We start from the raw sequence: 23,820 nt of genomic DNA, 5'->3' as shown, positions 1-23,820 counted from the left end.
GAGAGAGCTAATTATTTTTAAAAGGAGGCTTTTCGCCTACATTATGTGTAAATTCAACACTTGTGGGGTATATATCACACGTCTCCCATCACAGATGCAAGGAGCTGTGTACCCCAATTTGAGAGGCACAAAACTGGCTGCTCTCTGCAGATGTACTGTGAAGTGACAGACTGCAGAAATGACAGCATGGTAGCCACCACAAATCATTTCGTGCCAAACTTTCCTACTACATCCACCTCAGGTGGAGATCGCTATAGACATTTGGGGGAGATTTTTCAAACTCAAGACAACATTGAAAGGGAATGTTCCCTCTGACTCAGCTTAAAACAGTTTAAGCCCATGCCAAGACCCTAACTTTCGCCAGGACCATCAGCTGCTGAGAAGAAGCAGAGATATTCTTACTCTTTGTGGATTTTATAGTGCTCGTGTAACTGCAGTTTGGTGATGTTATTCCAGGCCAGCGTTTTGCTTTCTTCGGTCAGGTCTTCAAAAGACTCTTCACCTGGAGAGACTACATTACATTTTCGCTAAGTCAACCAAGTTACCAACAGACAACAGCATCAGATTCACAACATTTTCTATTAAAATCAAACAACTAAGAAACGAAACACCCTGTCCCAATATGACTGCTTTGAAATGTACCTGTTAGATGGTTCCATGTTAGTCAAGGAAAAAAACTGTATAAAGAACGATAAAAAGTATCCTTGAATAACACTAGAGTCTTTTTATACTTTTATCAATGTTTGCAAAGCTTTCACTTGGCCTCTAACTTATGAATTTGGGGAAATACAAGACTGAGTCATCATTTCCTTGTCAACATTCTTTCAAAAACCTGACAGTTGCCTAAGAATGCTACAGTTTTGTTTTGGTTTGGGGTGGGGAAAGCAGAGATGAAATCAATTACTGCAAGAGCTTCTGGCAGGAGTAATCCTTTTACTTCTGCTTTAAGAAGGGCTGAAACAATTACCCTCTTAAAACTATCACATGACAGTGGTTATGGCCTGGTGACTAAGCAGAGCGCAGTTTGAAACAGCATCACAAGATAATCCTGTGATCTTTATTATTTAACCCTCTAGAGTATTCTCTCTTAAAGAAGCTACCCCTGGGTCATGTAACTCCAGGAAGCTATTTCTCCATGCTTGAGAGAATGCTCAGCTATGTATGCCTAAAATGTCTGGATGTGCTTGGAACAGACAGGCGGATTGGAGATAAAAAGTGATTTTGCTCCCAAGGTTCCACAGTGTCAACCTGCTTCTGGAAGCCTGTAGGTTTGAAGTTGTCTTATGTAAAATCTAAAACCTGGGTAACTGGAGAAAGGTGAGCATTCTTTCCTACCTTTCCAAATATTAGATGTGAGAACTGGGTCAAGTTCAATTTAGTGCCTAGCACATGCCCATTACAGAACAGACACATTGTAAAGGTTTGTCAGTGTTAAATAAGTGAAATCCAATGAAGAAGAGACAACACTTTGAATTCAAGATCTGTATGTGGGTGTAGAAGAGCATAATTAGGGCCAGAGAAAGTCTTTTCTGGAAGACAGCAGGGCTGACAGTGACTGGGAAGGCAGACTGGACAGCCAGGACTGTAAGAATGAAAAGGTGAATAGTTAAGGATCAAACACCAGCTTCAAAACCACAGAAGAGAAAGAGAACCACATCAAAACATACACGGCCAAGTTTCACTCATATTCAATTGCCAGAAAATAAAAGCGATTTGATTTCCCTTACAGTCTATAGCTGAAAACAAACATCATCAGCAAAAACAGGTTATTTGTTTTCAGGAGAACTGCAGTAAGGCAGGAGAACACAATCATCTCTAAGTAGCACAACAGTATATGTCTTGTCTCCTCTTCAGAAACATTGTCCTCACAGAAGAGCAACAAAAGGTGCTCACGTTTATTCTCTTGACAAAATTTACCTGGGGAATCTGCCATAGAAGCATTATAACTGGAGGTCTGGGACGAACTTTTAAACTTTGGGGTGATCCTTCGAGGATGTGGTGTCACAAATAGTTGTTTTGGTGTTTGCCCAAATTCCAAGATTTGCGTAAGCATGGCTACCTTCTCATCAGGATCCTGGATGCTTTGGGACAGAACACAAAGAATGTAGTGAACCACTAGGTTCGAGTTCCTTGAAAGCACGCATTTCAAATAGTACTGATCAATAGGAGGGATCAACCCTCAAATAATGACAGCAACTATGTGCCAGGGTTGCCTAAACCTCATTACAGACATTCAGAGTATTTTCTGATGCTCAATAACACAACAGTGAAAGCAAGATAGAATGCATTTTACAATTTCCATACCTCAACATTCAAATAAATATATTAATAATTTAGATAAAGACATATCTTATAACTCAAGTAGAAACTCCTTATTGACATACAAGTACCTGTTCAAGTCTACACCTCCTTCATAGGTCAGGGGATGAAATACTGAAAGAGACATACAAAACACTATTGAAAGATATGCTATTTCAATGTAATATACACTGTTTAGAACTTAAACAATGCAACAACTTAAAACTCATGTTCAAAGAAGTTGCTATTCACTTTGCAAAACAGACTAATATCCAACTGCAGTAAATACCAACTTGAATATTATCTTCAGATGAACAAAAGTCTAGTTGTCAGGTAGGGGACCTGTCATCTCAGTCAGCATTATTTTCTCCTGAGAAGAAGCATGACTTACAGAATTAATAAGACTGAATTTCCATGTAAAAAATTGGGTCTGAATTTCCAGCTACAGCTCCTTGTTATGAACATGGGAGATATGGATTATATGTTAGTTCATTTATTAAAAGAAGAAAACACACACGAGAAATGTGGAATACAACAAGCATTGAAACTGAAGAGAAGGTACACTGCTGCTGTTTTCTTTCTGTTAAATTAAAAAAAAACTCTGGCAGCTACTTGGGAGGCTGAGGCAGGAGGACTGCTTGAACCCAGGAGCCAGAGGTTGCAGTGAGCCAAGACTGCGCCACTGCACTCCAGTCTGGGTGAGAGAGCAAGACTCTGTCTCAAAAAAAGAAAAAAAAGAAAAAAAGGAAAAGAAACTTTGGGTCTTCCATAGGAATTGAGGCCACTGTTCTATCTTACTGTAATAGAGTTTTAATTGAAATTATTGAATGGGATGGAGAGTATATGCTAAAATTAGAAGACTTTATAAAAAGAACTCTTGGGGCCAGGATAAGGTTGGTGATATTTGGGAAAAAGTCCTCCCTCCTCATCAGTTACTCAGTATCTAATCCAGGGGCTGGGTGCAGTGGCTCATGCCTGTAATCCCAGCACTTTGGGAGGCCGAGGTGGGCGGATCATCTGAGGTCAGGAGTTCGAGACCAACCTGGCCAACATGGTGAAACCCCGTCTCGACTAAAAACAAAGTACAAAAAAATTAGCTGGGCATGGTGGCACATGCCTGTAATCCCAGCTACTTGGGAGGCTGAGGCAGGAGAATCGCTTGAACCAGGGAGTCGGAGGTTGCAGTGAGCCAAGATTGTGTCACTGCACTCTAGCCTGGTGACAGAGCAAGACTCCATCTCAAAAAGAAAACAAACAAAAAAAAACATCTGATCCAGGGTCGCGGAGCCAGTGGATACTGTGCTCTAACAGAACATGCTTCCACTGAAGAAATAAGACTAATTGCTTTGGCCTCATTTTTTTTTTTGGTATTGTTTGCTTTCATTTTCCAATGAAAATGAATAATGCTAAATATTCACCCAATGCTAAATAAAATGTCAATGAATATTACATACCATTATGGGCCCCAACTGCACCACTCCCTTTTTGTTTGTAGCCAAATATTAGATCAATCCACTCGTGAAGGTGTTCAGACACATAATTGCTTTCCAATGCATCTTTGCTCTTCTGGAGAAAGTCCTCGGGACCTATTAGATTAGACGCAATCGAAAAATCATGGAGTCTTCATTTTTTCCCCTCCCATTTCTCTTGTCTATCTATATGTATATAAAGTTTCTAGGACAGGCAAGAGGTCCACATATCTTAATGCAGTTTTTTTTTTCTATCATATGAAATGTAAGTTTTTTGGGAAAAAAGTGGCAAGAATCATTTTCACATTAAAGTCTCTCAAATACATATTAATGTTTTTACATCATAGACTCATAGAATGCTTCTGATATGGAATAGGACTCATATCTCCTCATTTAGATGGAGAATTACATTGTGATTTTTAAAAATCTAAGCAATAAAATAATTACTGAAATTTCACTACCTGGTAAAGAGTATCTATAATACAACACCTCCAAGGGGGGACTCACTGGAGGCCCAAGGGGGAAGCTCCACATCGTCAACCATCTGTCCTCCTTGTCTCTTTCCCAAATCCAACTTCAGGCTATTGACTAGAAAGCTCACATCATCACCATAGAATTCTGGAATTAACTAAAAGTTTCAGGGGGAAAAAAAAAAAGAACAAACATGTTGTAAAGCAGTTAGAAACCCCAAGTCCACTGACTCATCAGCTTTATTAACTGCTTACCTCTTTAAAATCCGTTGCACCATCCAGACAGTTTTTCCAAGTTTCTGCAATACTACATTTAAAAAAAAAAAATTCACCTATTTTCAACTATGCAAATAGCAATAGCAGTATTTCCTATGCCCCTGGGGGTTGTTCTACACTTTACTTGTATTAACTTCTGTTTGTCAATCACACATAGTTCTAACCATCCCTCTGAGTGTCCCACTTTAACAGAAGGGAACACTGGGGCCCACAGAGTTTTATGTAACTTCTCTAGGGTCACACAGCAGGAGTGGGCATGGAGTCCGAGTCCACACCATTAGTATACACATTGCCTCATCCAAGGGCCAAATAGAGGAGGGTGCCTACACACTGAAAGATTAGCACCACTGGTCGGGCGCAGTGGCTCACACCTGTTATCTCAGTACTTTGGGAGGCCAAGGTGGGTGGATCACGAGGTCAGGAAATCAAGACCATCCTGGCCAATTGGTGAAACCTCAACTCTACTAAAAATACAAAAATTAGCTGGGCATGGTGGCATGCGCCTGTAGTCCCAGCTACTCAGGAGACTGAAGCAGGAGAATTGCTTGAAACTGGGAGGCAGAGGTTGCAGTGAGCAAAGATCACGCCACTGCACTCCAGCCTGGGCGACAGAGCAAGATTCTGTCTCAAAAAAAAAAGAAAAAAAAAAAGATTAGCCTCACTATCTGAATGCTCATTGCAAAAGGAATTATTATTAAATATGTATAGAGTTCAAAAAAGATGAAAAGGACATACCAAAAAATTAACAACAATTATTATCTCATTGCGGTGGGATACCAAGTAAACTTATTTCCTTCTTCGTATTTTCTGATTTTTTTGGTAAGAAAATATTACTTTTATAATTTAAAAAGTAAAGCCATTTAAATACACACAAGGAGCTATATTCAATTAACAGCAAAATTATCAAGAATAATAAAGTGTGGGAAACAATCTAAATGCCCAACAATGGAGAAAAGAAGTTGAAATAAAACATCGCATGTGTTAGAATGTGATACAATAATTTTAAAAAAGAATCACTGTTTTGAAGAATATCTAATAATATGGGGAAAACTTTAAGATTTAATATTAGGTTACAAAAGGCAGGACAAAAAGCTGCACTTAAAATATGTTCTCACATTTACACACACATATTCATGTCTAGAAAAAGCCTGAGAGGAATAGATAGAACAATTATTGATTTTTTACATTTCTTTAAATTTTTTATCTAGTGCTTTGAAACAAGTATGTTGTATATATACAATCAGAAAGTGTTAAAAATGATAAGCAAGTCATTTGTATCAAACCTGTTGAACATTCTATCTGCATTATCAAACCTTCCATTCTGTAGGCACAGCATATACTCTGGTGCTAGAGGGGAAAAAAACAGAGATAAGTCAGATCACAGAACCATTGAAGAATACAGTAAAATAAAATTTAATTGGGGGGTAATGATAAAGAATCTTACCAATCCTAACAAGATAAAAAAGTACATAACCCGGGGAAGAGTAGTGACTCCCATACATGAACTTTGGTTCAGGCATTTCCTGGTAGCGTGTCTAGAATACAGAAAAAAAAAAAAAATAGTGCTAAGTGTTGGCTATGAAATAATAACTGACAAGTAGTAAAAGCCTAAAAGAAATCATAACATAGATATACCATATTCCTTAATTTGTCTGTTAGATAAGAAAAGGAGAAGAGAAGAGGGAAAGAGAATCTTTGGCTAAACAGCATTGCTGAGACAAGTATTTTGGTTTCCCTGGCTTAATGGTAACAAAATGTTGGCAGTAGATTAAATAGAACTGATTTTATATGTCTCTTATACAATTTACCACAGAATGCCTTCATGAAAATAGTTCAGTGAACCTGTAAACAGGTCGCCCTCCTCCTTCCTAAACTGTAGACAAGAAATGCAAATGGTGAGCAGTTAATTCATGGTTAGGAGAAAAGTAAGAAAACACTATGTAGAGTCACTGGTGTAATCCCCTAAACCGTGGAGAAACGAATTTCCTTCCTTAAATAAAAACACAGGCCATGGCTTCTCATCTTGCTTAGAAATGAAGAATCTCTAAGTCCACATACCAGTAGCCTCTCCAGCCGTTCCTTATTTAGGGCCCCCACTGGCTTACTAAGATCCCGGAAGGTTCCTGGATTTGACAAATCTATAAACATAAATCAATAAATAACTTCAGCTTATACTTAGTACCATTAAACTCCTGAATTAATTCAAAAATACACATTTACTTCCACAAAAGTTTTTTTAAAAATTGAGAGCGATCTATGAGAGTTATATTTTTTTTAGTTATTTATATAGATGTAAAGAAAAGGTTAGCAATTTTGAGTTTTAAGTTAGCCACAACCACTTAAGAGCAACATCTCTAATTTGACAATGCTCTGAACATTAATTTTTTTAAAAAGTTTCTGAATAAGGAACATACATATATTCCAAGTAAAACAACAACAACAAAAAACAAATTTTAGAAGTCATTATTCTTCTATCAAGATTTACCTTCTACATTAGAATTCTAGTGAATATTATTATTCTGCAATATTAGCCTATTTGAGAACTAGTAGGCTAAATATTTTCAGAGAAATACATTCTCATATTTCTAGAAAATCTATTATTTCTTTCAAGTACTAAGTTTCAAGATAATGTGTCAAAAGGAACTAACTGTTCACAATATATAATTTTTAAATATTACAAAATAAAGTTACAATACAATTACATTTTTCTTAAAATAATCTGAGGTAGCAAGAGAAGAGTAGATATGCCCCAAAGGTAAAATGGTTATATCTCTGTAACATAATTATGGATGATTTTTATTTTCTTCTTTGATTATTTCAGGACTTTCCAAGTGTTCTATAATAAATAACCACAGTTTTTAATGTGATTTAAAAAAAAAGTATGATAAGGTGAGTAGCAATTTTCAAAGTGAGAAGCAAATACTTCAAAACGTGGTACTTATAGGTAATAATGATAACCCTGGATTAAAATTATGCCCGTTTTTTTCTCTGTGTGTCCTTCAAGAAGTATGGTGGAAAAAACATACATGAAACACTTATATAACACTCATATAGTACCTTGGAATGGAAATTGGCAGTCCTTAGCAATACAACTGAAATGTGTTGTAATTTGTTCACATGTCACATCACGATTATAAAATAGAATTTATTCTCTCCTTTAAAAACAATACAGACGACCACTTCCCCACTCAACTTGGCCAGAATTCCATGTGTAGCAGTTACCTAGTTCTGAGCTGGAATAATCGTGTATTATCCATGGAAACACAGGGTACTGGGAGAGGTCGTTGCAGCTGCGGTCGGCCAGGTTGTTGAGGTGAAGGAGGTACTGATAGTTGGAAAGGTGTCCACGCTGCCACTGCAGCATGTAGCTCTCAGCAGTGTGCTCCGCCACATGGTGCTCTGGGGGAAGAGGACCCACGAGGTCTGCCACTTAACTTCGCAAACTTAGTATGCAAAAGCTAGGGGCTTAACGTGTAGACCCTTCCTGTGCATTCTTGAAAAATACATTGTAAGAAAGAGAAAAGTAGGCTGCTGACTTGTTTTCATAAAGTATTTGTTCAGCTATGTATAAATAGTTCCAAGATCAAGGAGGGGAAATTATTAAATACACTGAGCTATTACCCTACCCTCCACAACATGATATAACCTAAACAAATACAAAAGTGTAGAGCAAATATATAAATTTACATGTTAATAGGCAATGTTTATACAGCAACAAAGAATCCCTCCAAATGTGCTATATCTCCATGCATTTAAAAACCCATGGTCATCTGGGAGCTTCTTTCTTTTATTATTTACGAAATTAAAGCAATCATTTAGTTTTCTTTTAGGCCTGGAAGAGATGTACTACTGTTAATTTGTCAATGACTATATATTGTTTATGCATGTGAAGAGTAAGGAAAAGAAAAGAAATTGTTAAAGAAGAAAACAGCCATTTGGCAGGAGGACCAATTCTCAAACTAAAAGAACCAGACCTGCCCCCGAAAACACCTCACGAAAAATGAGATCTTAGGTAAATGCAGCAATGAGAATTTCCCTTTTAGAGTGTAAAATGAATTAATTGTCCTACAAGCAGATTTTCCATTTTGTTCAGAAAATTCTTCTTTCAAGCTTTCCTGATGCATTAAGCATCTTAACTCTTAATATTTATTCTCATTTACTTTTACCAAGTCTCTTCTCTAATCAGCTACTAGGAAAGGTTTCAAAAATCAAAACACACTTCCCCCTCATTTTCTACTTTTGAAACCTCTCAGCAATCTTAGGAATAAACTCAGTGAGAACTGACAGCTTCTTAGAAGATGGATATCTTAGATCATGGCAAAGTTTTTGGCTTGAGATTTTAGGACTCACCATGAAAGTTGAGCTTTTTATTGTAATCTTGTTATAGTTAAAAAAAAAAAACAAAATTTAAAAACTTAGATCACGAGACAGAAGATTAAACTTGCATCAAAGCTATACTTATACATAAAGTTACCTTGATGTACAAAAAAAATTAAAAATTAGCTGGGCCTGGTGACGTGTGCCTGTAGTCCCAGCTACTCGAGAGGCTGAAGTGGGAGGATTCCTTGAGCCTGGGAGGTCAAAGCTTAATGTATGAACAAAATACTAGCGATATATAAACCTACTTTTTTTTTTTTTTTTTTTTGGAGACGGAGTCTCGCTCTGTTGCCCAGGCTGGAGTGCAGTGGCCGGATCTCAGCTCACTGCAAGCTCCGCCTCCCGGGTCTACGCCATTCTCCTGTCTCAGCCTCCCGAGTAGCTGGGACTACAGGCGCCCGCCACCTCGCCCGGCTAGTTTATTGTATTTTTTGGTAGAGACGGGGTTTCACTGTGTTAGCCAGGATGGTCTCGATCTCCTGACCTCGTGATCCGCCCGTCTCGGCCTCCCAAAGTGCTGGGATTACAGGCTTGAGCCACCGCGCCCGGCCATAAACCTACTTTAAAATAAAATATGTTCCCTACTGAAAGTCAACTATTCCTCCTTGAAGGAAAATCTCATTTCTAAGGGAAGATATACTTTACTACAAACTTCATAAATGGTTTTGTGGTACACTAAAATAACAAACATATTAAGATGATATTAATAAAATCCCATTATCCTTTTTTTTTTTTTTTTTTTTTGACAGGGTCTCACTGTCACCCAGGCTGAATTACAGGGGTGTGATCACTGTTCACTGCAGCTTTGACCTCCCAGGCTCAAGGAATCCTCCCACTTCAGCCTCTCGAGTAGCTGGGACTACAGGCACACGTCACCAGGCCCAGCTAATTTTTAATTTTTTTTGTAGAGATGAGGTCAAGCCATGTTGCCCAGGCTGTCTCGAACTCCTGGGCTCAAGAGATTCTCCCTCCTCAGCCTCCAAAGTGCTGGGATTACAGTCATGAGCCACCATGCCTAGCCCCAAAATCCATTTTTAAAGATAATTCCATTCCAGTTATCTAGCAACTTTGTAAAGTAGAATAATTTAATTTAGCCTTGCAATGTAATAAAAAAACTTTGGGCTTGAACATCATAATGTAAGTATTTTCTCTGGCAAAGGTGGGAAAAATCACATTTTTCATGAAAAACTGAGGAAATACCATTAATTAAAAGCAAATTCCACTCCAAAGTCAGCATATTAAGCATAGAAGGTTCACATGTTCCTTTTGCAGTCTTTCAGCTTTGTGGTTCTGACCACAATCAATGATCACAAATGTATGAATAACTCACTGCCTCGCAGTCCAAAACTGAGTCTTGGTTCTCATAAACTAATATGAGACCTGATTGAACATAAAAATATTTGAGTGGATTCTTCAAAATCCATTCAATGTGGAGGACGTTAGAATATAAGAGTATTTAAATATATTTATCTAGAGTTTTTAAAACATACATTCAGAATGAACTATTACCAAAGTGAATTTATATTTCCCAGAATTTTAAAAACATTACTTTGGCAATTATAGTTACTGATGAGAAGAAATTAGAACCACAAACAGACGATTCTAGAAATAGCATTCTTCTTCTCTTATTTCCTATCCCAGATCCTTAGGAGTTGAACTACCTTCTTATGAACAGAAACCCTGTCTCTACTAAAAATACAAAAAAAATTAGCCTGGCGTGGGGGCAGGCACCTGTAGTCCCAGCTACTCGGGAGGCTGAGGCACGAGATCACTTGAACTCAGGAGACAAAGTTTGCTGTGAGCCGAGATCGCACCATTGCACTCCAGCCTGGGTGACAGAGCGAGACTCAGTCTCAAAAAAAAAAAAAAAGAAACAATGAAGGGTGAGTGCCAAACCTAGGTATGTGGCAATGTAAAAATAGAGATCATCTCTATCTTGAGGTTCATAGAACTTTAGGTAGATGTCGGAACACAGATCGTCTTCTGTGCAAAATACTTCCAAGCCCTATAAATTCAAAAAGAAAAGAATAAAATAAATAGCATTGTATTCCTCTTGCAATCCCAATATAAGTATATAATTACAAAAACTTTCAGTTAAACATTTGTGTTTATTTTTATATCTTATATTCCTATTTTCAATCTATAAATTTAACTCAGTGACATATATACACATATATGGTTGCGTATATATATATATGTTGTGTTTATAAATGTTCTGAGAATAAGATAGTATCTCAGCTAAGCTTTGTAAATCACCTTGGGTGTTGAATATTTTCATTAATAATAGCTTTTGTGAACTTATTATTTTGAAATTCAAAAATCGCGGATCCATGTCTTCACATCTCTTCTTCAAACATAAATGTTTAGTTTTCTTTCATAAGTTAAATAACATATATATATTTTTGAGACCAGGTCCTGCTCTGCTGCCCAGGCTGGAGCGCAATGGTGTGATCATGGCTCATTGCAGCCTCAAACTCCCTGGCTCAACTGATACTCCCACCTCAGCCTCTTGAGTAGCTAGGCTACAGGTGCACCATACCCAGCTAAGAAATAAAAATTATGTATACCTAACAAATTGATAATTGAATAACCCATTCAATTAATACATTATTATTATCTTACAAAAACCTATGAGCTTTGTGACAATAGTATTGGTAAGGCTGAGCTAGCAAAGGAACAGACAAAGCCAGGATGAAAGCCCAGAGTTGCCCTTGGTTCAAATACAGGCTTTCACCATGTACTCGCTGGGAGCTTAGGAAGTTAACCCCTGGAGTCTCAAACTATCTACTTCATAAGACTTAACAATGGCAAATAAATGAAACATTATACATAAATTGCCTAGTACACAGAAAGCACTTAATCAATGTTAATTTCTTCTCTTTTTCTGACTGCAGCTCTATACCCAAAGGAGGAGATTTTTAATAGTAATAGTATCTGTTTCCCTGATCCACTATTAGTGCTGGAAATGGAGGAATGGCCTTTTAAGTAAAACAGGCAGCAAAACAGTAGAATTTCACAAATTAAAAGCACAAAAATAAGAGTTAAAATTTCACAATGCTTTTGTAATGTCACCAAGTTACTGGTTAACCTTCAAAGGAGAAAAAATGAATTTCTATTGGTGTCAAATTAAAACACCTTGGAATCATACCTTCTGTAGGGATTGGTTACTAAAGTAAGACATGTGTCAGAAACACCTAAGTATAGAAATACACTTATTCAGGGAATGGTGGAAAGAACTGCCTATATGATTTAAACGGTTATTTTGTCCATTTCTCTCTCTCAGCAAGCCCAAAGGCTGAATTAATGTAAGTTAATTGTGAATATACCAGTTCCACTAAAGAGGTAATTTTGTAATAACTTCCAAATTTTGCTTTGAGACCTAGCTGCTATGAATGCTGGAGGCAAGTACAGCACAGGGCTGGTTTTACACAGACCATTCTAGCCTGAGCCCAGAAACTGAGAATGCTGGAGTGAGAAACTCAAGGGCACTCCAGCCCTCTTGCTCTTGGAGCCAAAAATATTTCATAATAGAACCTCTTCTCTCCATGAAGGACTTATTCCTTTATGAATTTCTAGCTTCTCCAAAAGAAAGAACAGCAAAATCAGAGTCTAAGTTCTTACAAGGCAATGTACTTGTACTTTCAGACATCCCATAGGTGTTTACTGGCAATAAACTGCTTGCTAAACTGAAGGTGTGGCAATCATCCCCCAGCACAGCCTCCCAAGGACTCACCAGAGGCATGAGGCCGTGCCTCCTTTTGTAGATGCGCCGGACATCTTGGAGTGTTATTTGGACCACAGGTTTCTTTAAAAGTAGAAAGACAATCTCAAACATTATTGTTCTGACACAATTAGAAGTTGTTCCATAGTATCAGAAAGGGGGGAAAAAAATCAACAAATCTTGCCTTCCTAATGAACCACTGGAAAAGGAAATCTTGGAACAAGGTGACACCTGGTTTCCCATTCTGCTCTGTCATCTTTCACTAGCTTTATGACCTTGGGCAAGTCTTCCTCCCTGCCACGTGGCACCCATCAGATGAGAATGCAATCATCTATCTCTCAGGGATCTTTCAGGTTAGTTTGGGCGGGGTGATATCTTTCAGGTTAGATTGTGGGATGATAAGAAATATAAAGAACTGGCATAAATAACCTCTCAGGAATCTTGCTATCTTTTTTTGACAAATGGTCTGCTTAGCACTGACACACATCTTTTTTAAAGAATCCTGTCTTTTATCTCACTAAAAATTACAGTGTATTAAGGCTCACAAATTACTAAAGTATAAAGCAAGGCCTCTAAATTTTTTCTTTGTTAATGAAGAAGAAAATTGTCTTGCTTTTCTATAATTTTAAAACACTAGCAAGAGAGAAAGGAGGTTTAATAAGGCAGAGATTGGCTAATGGCTATGCTTCCGTGGTCCTCCTCCCAAGTGGGAGGGATGATGGGTGCACAGAAGTCAGTCTGTCCAATAGTGGAAACTGCCCTGGAGGCCCAGAGTCAAGTCTTGTAAATGACTGGTCAAGGATCGTGGCCAGTATTGGGAAGGGGTAAAGGCCCATATCATGGATTGTGAAGCCAGGGTACACAGACATTTTTTTTTCAAAATTTCTGACCCAAGCAATAGTAGCAGCCAAGCCAATTTATTACACTCCCCGAGAATGCTGTGCCAGCAGCATGCAGTGTCTACTGGAGAACTAGGAAAGTGAGCCCCACCACCTAGTGGACAGAATCGCTAGAGCATAAACTTTCACTCAGGAGAGTTTGAGATGCTTTAGTGCCCTGTAATGACCAGCCAGGACAACCTCCAAGGTGGAACTTTCTCTGGCAGAAAACACTCCTGATTCTTGGGCCCTGCCAAATGGCCCCACTACCCAGCACTACCAGGGTGTGTTAGGATTTCTGTTCTTTTAATGGATTGTGCTAAAAAGTGGCCAGATCTAGATAAGCAACAAATCTTTACAAGTTTCCACATGGAAATAAATCTAAGTTCATCTTTACTTTCTGGCCTTGTAAGTCTGGTGTCATTGTGAAAGAGAAGATTGTTTCCAACACCCTAGCAGGAGCCCACAACTGTCAGACGGCCGGATCTCCACACACACCTCTGCACTAGCCGGGAGGACCTCCTCACAGTGCTCCTTCAGGAAAAATTCAGATCTACTGAGATTGTTCATCATTAAGTAGAAGCAAGAAATACCAACATCTGTGTTCATATAAGCAAATATATTTCAAAATCCATTTCTTATTAACCATAGCACATTTCACTGGTCTCTCAGAAATGCCTCCTTGAAGAAAGGTCTAAATCTCTAGCGATCTTTTACTAAAATCGGGAGGAGCAGGGTTTCTTTTCACCACCCTGAGAGCAAGTGCCCCTGACATGACTGAAAACAGATCAGAGGAACTCAAACTTTGGAGACTCCACACCACAATTACACACAGTGTTTGTAAAATACACAGATGCTGCCTGTGAAGGGGGTGGGCGGGGACGTGACTTTTGATTCTCATCAAAAAGTGAGGTCACAGGCATTGTGAGGCCATGGTCTGGAAACAGCTTAAATATGGGCAGCTCCCCACCTGACCCTGAGGTACACGCACCGGGTAGCCGTTGAGAGGCTGAAAATAGAGGTTTGTGTCCGTGATGCACACGTGTCCAGGATTAGTCACCAGAGGCGTCACCATTTCTGCTTTGCATTCCATGTGCAGCTTTTCAGAAATGTTTTGGAACCTGAAAATATGTTTTTCAGCAAAAGTAAGAAAAATCAGAAATTTATCTACTTTCTAGGTTTATCTAAGGGAGCTACAGTGTGACTTTGTATGACATTTGTCTAAACACTACATTTAATACAAGAAAAATGGTAATATAAATTGATTGCTTAGATAAAACTGACACGTTAGAAATGGCACGATAAAAACTCGTTTTTCAAAGAAATAGGTGAGATTATGTACCACAGAAGCCATGAGAGACAAATACCAAATAACCTTAACTAAACTCATTCCCCCTAAAACAAACAGGTCTTAAAACTATTCTTACATCTAAATTATTTCCTATTTTTCGGTCATTATTTTTATTGTCCTATAAACCATTTTGACACAAGTGGCATTTATTTCACACTATACTTTATAAGGCTGTGACTACATAATTATAATTACTTGAATTATAATACATTCGAGTAATTGTATATTCCTTTGTATATTCTTGAGTATATCCCTTTGTGGATTTACTGTAGAAAAGCAATGAAAAATGATTTCTCCTCTACCCACTCCTAAAATATTTAATCAACAAAGTCCCTTCTCATTCTACTTTACTGATTTAAGAAAAAATAAAGGGAAAACAATCAAATCATCAACATTTTAAGGCAATTACTGAAATAACTGGGTTAAAAATAAATCTCTTTATAAGTGACAGGACAAAAAGATACAGGGGAAGACCTTCACTTCAAGTTAGGATGGGGAAGGTATAAGAGACTGTTGAAGCTTTCACCCTAACTACCAAAATGAGCTGGATATACTGAAAAATCTTCATAGCTTTTTAAAACCCACTGGGATGTTGAGGATGCAAAGAAACCTAAACGAACATGATTGCAAAAAGGAAAGAAGAGACCACCAGGTGAGTGGCAGGAGGAGGAGCAACCTATGATAGAAGTGAGTAAGGGCTGCAGAATGAAGAGAGATCTTCAGGGAAACAGAAAGCCAGAGTTGAGACTGGAGAGCCAAGAAAGCTCCCCAGAGATCCAAAAATGCTGTCGACTTTGGTGCAAAACAAAGGAAATCTCCCACAGTCCAGAAACCTGATGGCTCAGTTGTAAAGCACAAATATATCTCTAGAATCCTTCAAGTGCTGAGATCCCAAGTCCTGTGGAAGAGAAGGTCTCTATCACTCCCTCAATGGAGCTGTAGGCAGTGTTGTCTTAAATTTAACCACAGGTGCAACAGTCTTAATGCAGCTCAGTGACAGATTTGATTGACAGAGCCTCCCTATACAAGTAGCCTGACAGAAGAGGTGGCATGACCACTTCTGGAAGTACATATTATTTAGTTCAGTCTCAACATTTCCTTTTTAAGAGAACTCAATATTTAACAGAACTCAAAAATTACAATATAATAAAATTATAATACATAACAAAGAAGCAAGAAAATATGACTCATGCGCAAGAGAGAAAAGACTCTATAGAAGATGTGCCAGACATTGGATCAATCAGAGGAAGACTTTAAGATAACTATAGTAAATACGATAAAGGGTCAAGAACAGTCCAGGCATGTTGGCTCACACCTGCAATCCCAGCACTTTGAGAGGCCAAAGCAAGAGGATCACTTAAGCGTAAGAGTTTGAGACCAGCTGGGTAACATATTGAGATACCATCTCTACAAAAAATAAAAAATTAGCCAGGCATGGTAGCGTGTGCCTGTGGTCTCAGTTACTCAGGAGGCTGAGGATCACTTGAGACCAGAGGACAAGGGTGCACTCGGCCATGATTATGTCACTGCACTCCAGCCTGGGTGACAGAGTGAGACCCTCTCTGAAAAAAAAGAGAAAAGGGTCAATAAGAACAAAAGACGGACAACACATGTGAAAAGACAGAGTTTCAGCAGAGAAATAGAAACTATGAAACAGAACCAAATGGGAATATAGGAATAAAGATGTTGATATCACAAAGAATTAAACAATCTTAACAACAGACTGGATGCAGTGGAGGGAAGGTCCAGTAAGGCTGAAAACAGGTCAATAAAAAGTGTCCTAACTAAAACAAAACCAAAGGAGAAAAAAGAATGAAAAAAATATATAAGAGCATGTATCTGAGACCTGAAGGAATATATCAAACATACTAACTTAAGTATAACTGATTATAGAATAAAAGACAGAAAATAGGACAGAGGAAATGGAGAAGAGAATGGCTGAGAACTGATGAAAAATATCAGTTCATAGATGCATGTTACTCTGAAACTCTATGTGACATAATAAAAAAATATATCATTTGGTCTCTGCTCCCAATTCATGGCACAGAGCTCCTGAAACTTCTGTAATTTCCCGAGTGACAGAGGTGTTAGGTCCATCTTTTGTTCTAATATTTGGTCTTTGGTCCTGATTCCTGACATAGACCTCCTAAGCCCTCGGAATTTCTTGAGTTATAGAAGCGTCTTTTGCTCTAATGAGGCAACTGTGTATGGAATCCTGGATGGGTGCTGGCCACCAGAAGGACCAAGCCCTGATGAGAGGCTTAGAGCTTTCGGCCACACTCCCCCTTTTCAGGGTAAGGGAGAGAGGCTGGAGACTGAGTTAATATTTGACTATGCCTATGTGACGAAGCCTCCACAAATGCCCCTGGGAGAACTTCTGGGTTGCTGAAGACATCTATGTGCCAGGAGGGTGATATACCCTCGCTCCACAGGGACACAAGCTCCTGCACTCAGGACCCTTCCTTCCAGATATCACCCTATGCATCATCCAGCTGTTCATCTGTCCCCTTTATCATGTCCTTTATTATCATAATAAACTAGTAAACATAAGTAAATATTTCTGAGTTCTGCGAGCCATTCTAGTGATCAAACCTACGGAATGTGTTGTGGGAATCTCTGATTTACAGCTGGTTGGTCAGAACACAGGTGACAACTTGGATTTGTGATTGGCATCGGAGGTGAGTGGGGGCAGCCTTGTTGCACTAAGCTCTTAACCCCTGGGGTCTGTGCTAACTCCAGGCAGACAATGTCTGAATTGAATTGTAGAATACCCAGCTGGTGTCAGAGAACTGCTTGGTGTAGGAAAAAGCCAGACAGCTGATTACTGAAGTGTCCTGTGTTGACAGCATAGTAGGAATTTCCCCATCATACACTCTGAAACCCTCAAGCAGGATGAGCACAAGAAAACCACATCTTACATAGGGAACAGCAATTCAAATCATGGGGCTCCTCACCAGAAACAATGGAATGACAGTCTTTAAAGTGGTCAGAAACCTGCCAACCTAGAATTCTATATCCAACAACACCCTTCAAAAATGAAGGTAAAATAAATATCTTCTTCTTAGGCAAAGCTGAGAGAATTCATCTTGAATGGATCAGCTTGTAATGAATGCCACAAAAAGTGTTTTAGACTAAGGAAAAATGATACCAGATGAAATACTAGATTTGCAGAAAGGAAAGAAGACTAGAAATTATAAACATCTAAATATCTAAGTATTAAAATATTTTTTAACATTTTTAATTTCTATGCAAACATGTATGTATCTAAATTCTTTAAAAAGCTATTGATTTTTAAAGCGCAAATAAGAATACTGTATTGTGGGTTTTATGGAATATGCATAAATTAGCTACAAGATAAGATCATAACAGGCAGGAGAGGCTAAATGGAAATATATTGGAGTAAGGTTCTTGTATTGGGGTAAAGTAGCATGAAATAATATTATCTGAAGGTATACTCTGGCACAAGGTACATATTGTAATCTCTAGAATGACCACTAAAAATAACACAAAGTGCTACAGCTAAAAAGTCAATAGAGTAGATAAAATGGAGTACTGAAAAATACTAGATTTACTGAAAAGAAGGGGAAAAACGAGACACCAAGAAAAAAATACAGAAACAACGTGTGCCACATAATGATGTTTTGGTCAATGACACTGCATATACTAGTGGTCTCATAAAATTATAATACCATATTTTTACTCTACCGTTTCTATGTTTAGATAAATACTTACTATTATATTATAATTGCCTACAGCATTTAGTACAAGTTGAGTATTCCTTATTCAAAACACTTGGGAGCAGAAGTGTTTTGGATTTTGGATTTCTGAATGTTTGTATCATATCAGTGTTCTTCACTAATCACAAAATCTGAAATCTGAACTGCTCCAGTGAGCACTTCCTTTGACCATCATGTTGGCACTCAAAAAGTTTTGAGTGCGTTTCGGACTTTTGGAGCATTTCAGACTTTAAATGTTTGAATTAGGGATACTCAAGTGGTACAGCAAAATGCTGTGCAGGTTTATAACCTAGGAGCAATAGGCTATACTGCATAGTCTAAGTGTGCAGTAAGTTGTACTATTCAGGTTTTTATAAGTGCACCCTATGATGTTCTCACAATGACCATTGCCTAACGACACATTTCTCACAACATATGAGGTGGGAAATTAAATAAAAATAAAATTAAAAAGAAAGAGAAATAAGTTTTCCTGTATTAGGCTGACCTGTCCCAGAGGCAGCAACAGGCACAGCCCAGACCCAGGAAAAGTCTAGATAATATTATCTAATGTGCTCTGAAGACTCTCCCAGCACTCCTTTAACATAGGGATAAGAAAAACAAATTTCCCTTTGTTTAATGGAATGAGTTTATAGATTCCTGTTCTCTGTAACTAGTGACTTCAAGTATTGTTTTATCTAAGCAGTAGCGTGAAGGTCATGAGTCTCTAAGCAGGCCTGAGTTGCGGCCACCTGGGGGCCATAGTAAAGGTTATAGGATAAGCCTGTGCCTAGGCAAACCTAGATAATGGACATCTGGGTCGCATAGCAATGGTTATGTGCAATCTTGAGTTATGAACCTGTTACAATTTGATTAACTGTCTTTGTCCTGCCTCTGTATCCCTGCTTTCACACCACTGCAAGCTTGCTTCAAGCTGGCCCACCCCCTTTTGTGAAGTGTGTATAAAACTTTGTTCCAGGCCCAGTCATTTGGACGTTGAGTCAGCTGGGCCTGAGTGCACTCAATAAAAGATTCTCCTGTTTTAACCCGAGGTATCTCTCTCGTCCACCTGAATCCCACAACACATATCCCTGTCATTAAGTGATGCATGACTATCCTAAGATACTAGGCTTAAAACCAACTAGTCTATAATTATATAATTATAAATTATCTAAACATTCCTATTGAAAAGCAGAGATTGTCAGAATGCATAAAAAGCAAGACTCAACTATATATTTAAAGTACATATATTTTTAAAACAGAATAAAGACACAGGTTAGTAGTAAAAGGACAGAAAAAGATGTATCATGCAATCACGACACATAAGAAAACTGATGTGGTTACTTTAAAGGAAGACAAAGCAGACTTCAAGAAAAACACTATTACAAATAAAGAGGGACATTTCATAATAATGAAAGGATCAATTCATTAAGAAGACATTATGCACCTTAATGTATACAGATATAATAACAGAGCTTTACAACACAAAATGCATAAATTGACAGAAATAAGAAAAGAAATAAATCACCACTGACAATCTTAACATCCTCTCTCAGTGACTGATAGCACAAGTCAACAAAAAAAATTAATGAAATATATTTGATCCGAATGACCATCAACCAATTGGACCCATAAGGCATTTATGGAATACTATTTTCAACAACTGCAGAGCTCACATTCCTTTCAACGGCATGTGAAATGTTCACCAAGATAGGCCATGTCAAACCTGAACAAATATCAAAAGACTGAAATCACACAGAACATATTCTCTGATCAGATATTAAATTATAAATCTGCATCTACAAATATCTACTAAAAATTCCCAAATACGTGGAAGTTAAACATACTTCTAAATCACCTATGGGCCAAAGGAGAAATGATGAAGAAAATTACAAAATATTTTTACATTAATGGTAAAAAAAAAAAAAAAAAAATCAAAATCTGCAGAATGTTGCTAAAGCAGTGCTTAAAGAGAAAATTATAAGTTTAAGTGCTTCTATTACAAAGTAAGGAATAAAATTGTTGATCTAGGCTTTGTTCTTAGAAAGCTAGAAGAAGAAGCTTAAACCCAAAGCAAGCTGAAGGAAGAAAATCATAAAAGTGGACACCAACTATAAGCAAAGTGAAAAAGCAGAAAAATATCAACAAAGTCAAAATGTGGTCATTTGAAAGGTTAATAAAATTGGTAAGCCCTGGCAATTCTGATATTTAAACAGAGAAAACACAAAGTATCAGCATAATGAATGAAAGAAGGGTCTATACTACAGATGCTGCTGGCATTAAAAGGACATAAGGAACTTCGTACCAATATGTCTGACAACTTAGATGAAATGGACAATTTATTTGAAATACACAAGTTACCAAAACAGGCACAGAAGAAACACACAAATGGAACAGTCCTATGTTCAGTAAATAAATGGAATCCCAAAGGACACCTTAGACCTAGATGGCTTCATCAACAAATTCTATTAAAAATTTAAGGAAGAAATAACACCAATTCTACACAAACTTTTTTCTGAAAACAGGAGATAAAGAAAACCTCCATACTCATTTTATGAGGTCAGCATAACCCTGCACCACAACTGACAAATACCTTACAGGAGAATTACAGAGCAATATCCCTCATCAATATAGATGCGAAAATACTAGCAAAGCAAATCCAGTAATATGTAAAAAGGATAAGACATCATGATCTCAAATTAGATTCAGCCCATGAATACAAGGTTGGTTTAACATTGAAAAAAATCAATCGGTGTAATTCAAAACATTAACAGAATAAAGAAAAAAATATGATCATGTCAATGAATGCAGAAAAAATACTTGACAAAATTCTACACCCATTATTGAAAAAACTCTCAGTAAACTAGGAACAGAAAGGAACATTTTCACTTTGTTAAAGGGCAGCTATGAAAAACCTACAGCTAGCATCATCTTTGAGTGATGAAACATTAAGCCCTTCTCCTGTAAGATCAAGAATGAGGCAATAATGTCCATTTCCACCACATCTATTAATAAAACTGTGCAATGAGGCAAAAAATAGAAAATAAAAGCCATAGGGATTTCTGTGAAACTGTCATTATTCACAGATTAAATGATTATGTACATAAAAACTCCATGGAATCTAGCGAAAAACACTCTAAGACTAATGAGTGAATTTAGAAGAGTCACAGTATACAAGGTCAATTTAAAAAAGAACTGTATTTCTATATACCAGTAACAAATAGTTGGAAAATAAATTTTCAATAGTATCAAACAATCAAATATCTAGGAATATGTCCAACAAAAGATGGCAGCACTTACATATTAAACAGAACAGGGATTCTGAGTGGGGAGTGAAAGAGAAACCTGTACTATCTTTTGGTCTGTTCTTTTTAAATCTACAATCATTATAAAATAAAGTATTTTAAGGAAGACTTTTGGGGTAGAAAAGGGGAAATTTTAAATTCAAAATGGATTAAATATTTAAATGTTAGACCTAAAACCATTAAAACCCTAGAAGAAAACCTAGGCAATACCATTCAGGACATAGGCACGGGCAAGGACTTCATGACTAAAACATGAAAAGCAATGGCAACAAAAGTCAAAATAGACAAATAGGATCTAATTACACTAAAGAGCTTCTGCACAGCAAAAGAAACTACCATCAGAGTGAACAGGTAACCTACAGAATGGGAGAAAACTTTTGCAAGCTACCCATCTGACAAAGGGCTAATATCCAGAAACTACTTTCAAATTTACAAAAGAAGTCAATCAAATTTACAAGAAAAAAACAACCCCATCAAAAAGTGGGCAAAGGATATGAACAGACACTTTTCAAAAGAAGACATCTAAGCAGCCAATAGACACATGAAAAAATGCTCATCATCACTGGTCATTAGAGAAATGACGCAAATCAAAAACACAAAGAGATACCATCTCACACCAGTTAGAATGGCAATCATTAAAAAGTCAGGAAACAACTGATGCTGGAGAGGATGTGGAGAAATAGGAACACTTTTACACTGTTGGTGGGAGTGTAAATTAGTTCAACCATTGTGGAAGACTGTGATGATTCCTCAAGGATCTAGAACTAAAATTACCATTTGACCTAGCCATCCCATTACCAGATATATACCCAAAGGATTATAAATCATGCTGCTATAAAGACACATGCACGGCCGGGCGCGGTGGCTCAAGCCTGTAATCCCAGCACTTTGGGAGGCCGAGATGGGCGGATCACGAGGTCAGGAGATCGAGACCATCCTGGCTAACACAGTGAAACCCCGTCTCTACTAAAAAAAATACAAAAAACTAGCCGGGCGCGGTGGCGGGCGCCTGTAGTCCCAGCTACTCGGGAGGCTGAGGCAGGAGAATGGCGGGAACCCAGGAGGCGGAGCTTGCAGTGAGCTGAGATCCGGCCACTGCACTCCAGCCTGGGCGGCAGAGCGAGACTCCGTCTCAAAAAAAAAAAAAAAAGACACATGCACACATATGTTCACTGCGGCACTATTCATAATATCAAAGACTTAGAACCAACCCAAATGTCCATCAATGGCAGACTGGATTAAGAAAATGTGGCACATATACACCATGGAATACTATGCAGCCATAAAAAAGGATGAGCTCATGTCCTTTGCAGGGACATGGATGAAGCTGGAAACCATCATTCTCAGCAAACTATCACAAGGACAGAAAACCAAACACTGCATGTTCTCACTCACAGGTGGAAACTGAACAATGAGATCACTTGGACACAGGGTAAGAAACATCACACATCGGGGTTGGGGGGCTGGGGGAGGAATGATAGCATTAGGAGAAATACCTACTGTAAATGATGACTTGATGGGTGCAGCAAACCAACATGGCATATGTATACCTATGTATCAAACCTGCAATTGTGCACATGTACCCTAGAACTTAGAGTATAATTTTTTTAAAAAAGGGGAAATTTTAATATGAAGCTATAAGATATTATGAGTTTATCGTTTTAATGATTTTATATTTTATTATATATCAGATGTTATTATGGAATTATTGCTAATGAAGTATGATAATGGTATCAAGGAATGGAACATATCCTTCTAACAAGTACCTGCCGAAGTACTTATGGGGGAAGTGTTATGATACCTTGGAATTCAGTTTCAAATGATTCAGAAAAAATATATACACATATATTATATACATAATACAAACATACACATTTATACATAGAAATAACACACACACACAGAGCAACAATGTGAGCAGGAGCAGGCATGACTTAAAGAAAATTTGGCAAAATGTTAAAT

General features: G+C 37.8%; 1 protein-coding gene across 3 annotated transcripts in view; it reads right to left on the bottom strand.

Moving 5' to 3' along the window:
- The window catches only part of LOC105482245 (neutral sphingomyelinase activation associated factor), a 77,737-nt gene that overhangs the window by 12,634 nt on the left and 41,283 nt on the right, over window positions 1-23,820 (bottom strand). For 2 of the 3 annotated variants that reach the window (XM_024792964.2, XM_011742266.3), the window contains exons 10-22: window positions 14,481-14,610; window positions 12,624-12,695; window positions 10,787-10,895; window positions 7,736-7,912; window positions 6,572-6,651; window positions 5,958-6,048; window positions 5,797-5,860; window positions 4,493-4,544; window positions 4,275-4,395; window positions 3,753-3,884; window positions 2,391-2,433; window positions 1,918-2,081; window positions 403-511 (exon numbers count right to left, since the gene is read on the bottom strand). In XM_024792964.2, the coding sequence (XP_024648732.2) occupies window positions 403-511; window positions 1,918-2,081; window positions 2,391-2,433; window positions 3,753-3,884; window positions 4,275-4,395; window positions 4,493-4,544; window positions 5,797-5,860; window positions 5,958-6,048; window positions 6,572-6,651; window positions 7,736-7,912; window positions 10,787-10,895; window positions 12,624-12,695; window positions 14,481-14,610 (1,344 nt within the window). Of the gene's footprint in view, window positions 1-402; window positions 512-1,917; window positions 2,082-2,390; window positions 2,434-3,752; window positions 3,885-4,274; window positions 4,396-4,492; window positions 4,545-5,796; window positions 5,861-5,957; window positions 6,049-6,571; window positions 6,652-7,735; window positions 7,913-10,786; window positions 10,896-12,623; window positions 12,696-14,480; window positions 14,611-23,820 lie in introns of those variants that run through there. The other variant, XM_071068219.1, reaches the window with a different exon arrangement.

Source organism: Macaca nemestrina, chromosome 8 (genome assembly GCF_043159975.1).
Source record: "Macaca nemestrina isolate mMacNem1 chromosome 8, mMacNem.hap1, whole genome shotgun sequence".
In the NCBI taxonomy this organism is placed as follows: domain Eukaryota; kingdom Metazoa; phylum Chordata; class Mammalia; order Primates; family Cercopithecidae; genus Macaca; species Macaca nemestrina.
The sequence above is the reverse complement of the archived record's forward strand: the minus strand, read 5'-3'. Positions and strand labels throughout refer to the sequence as shown.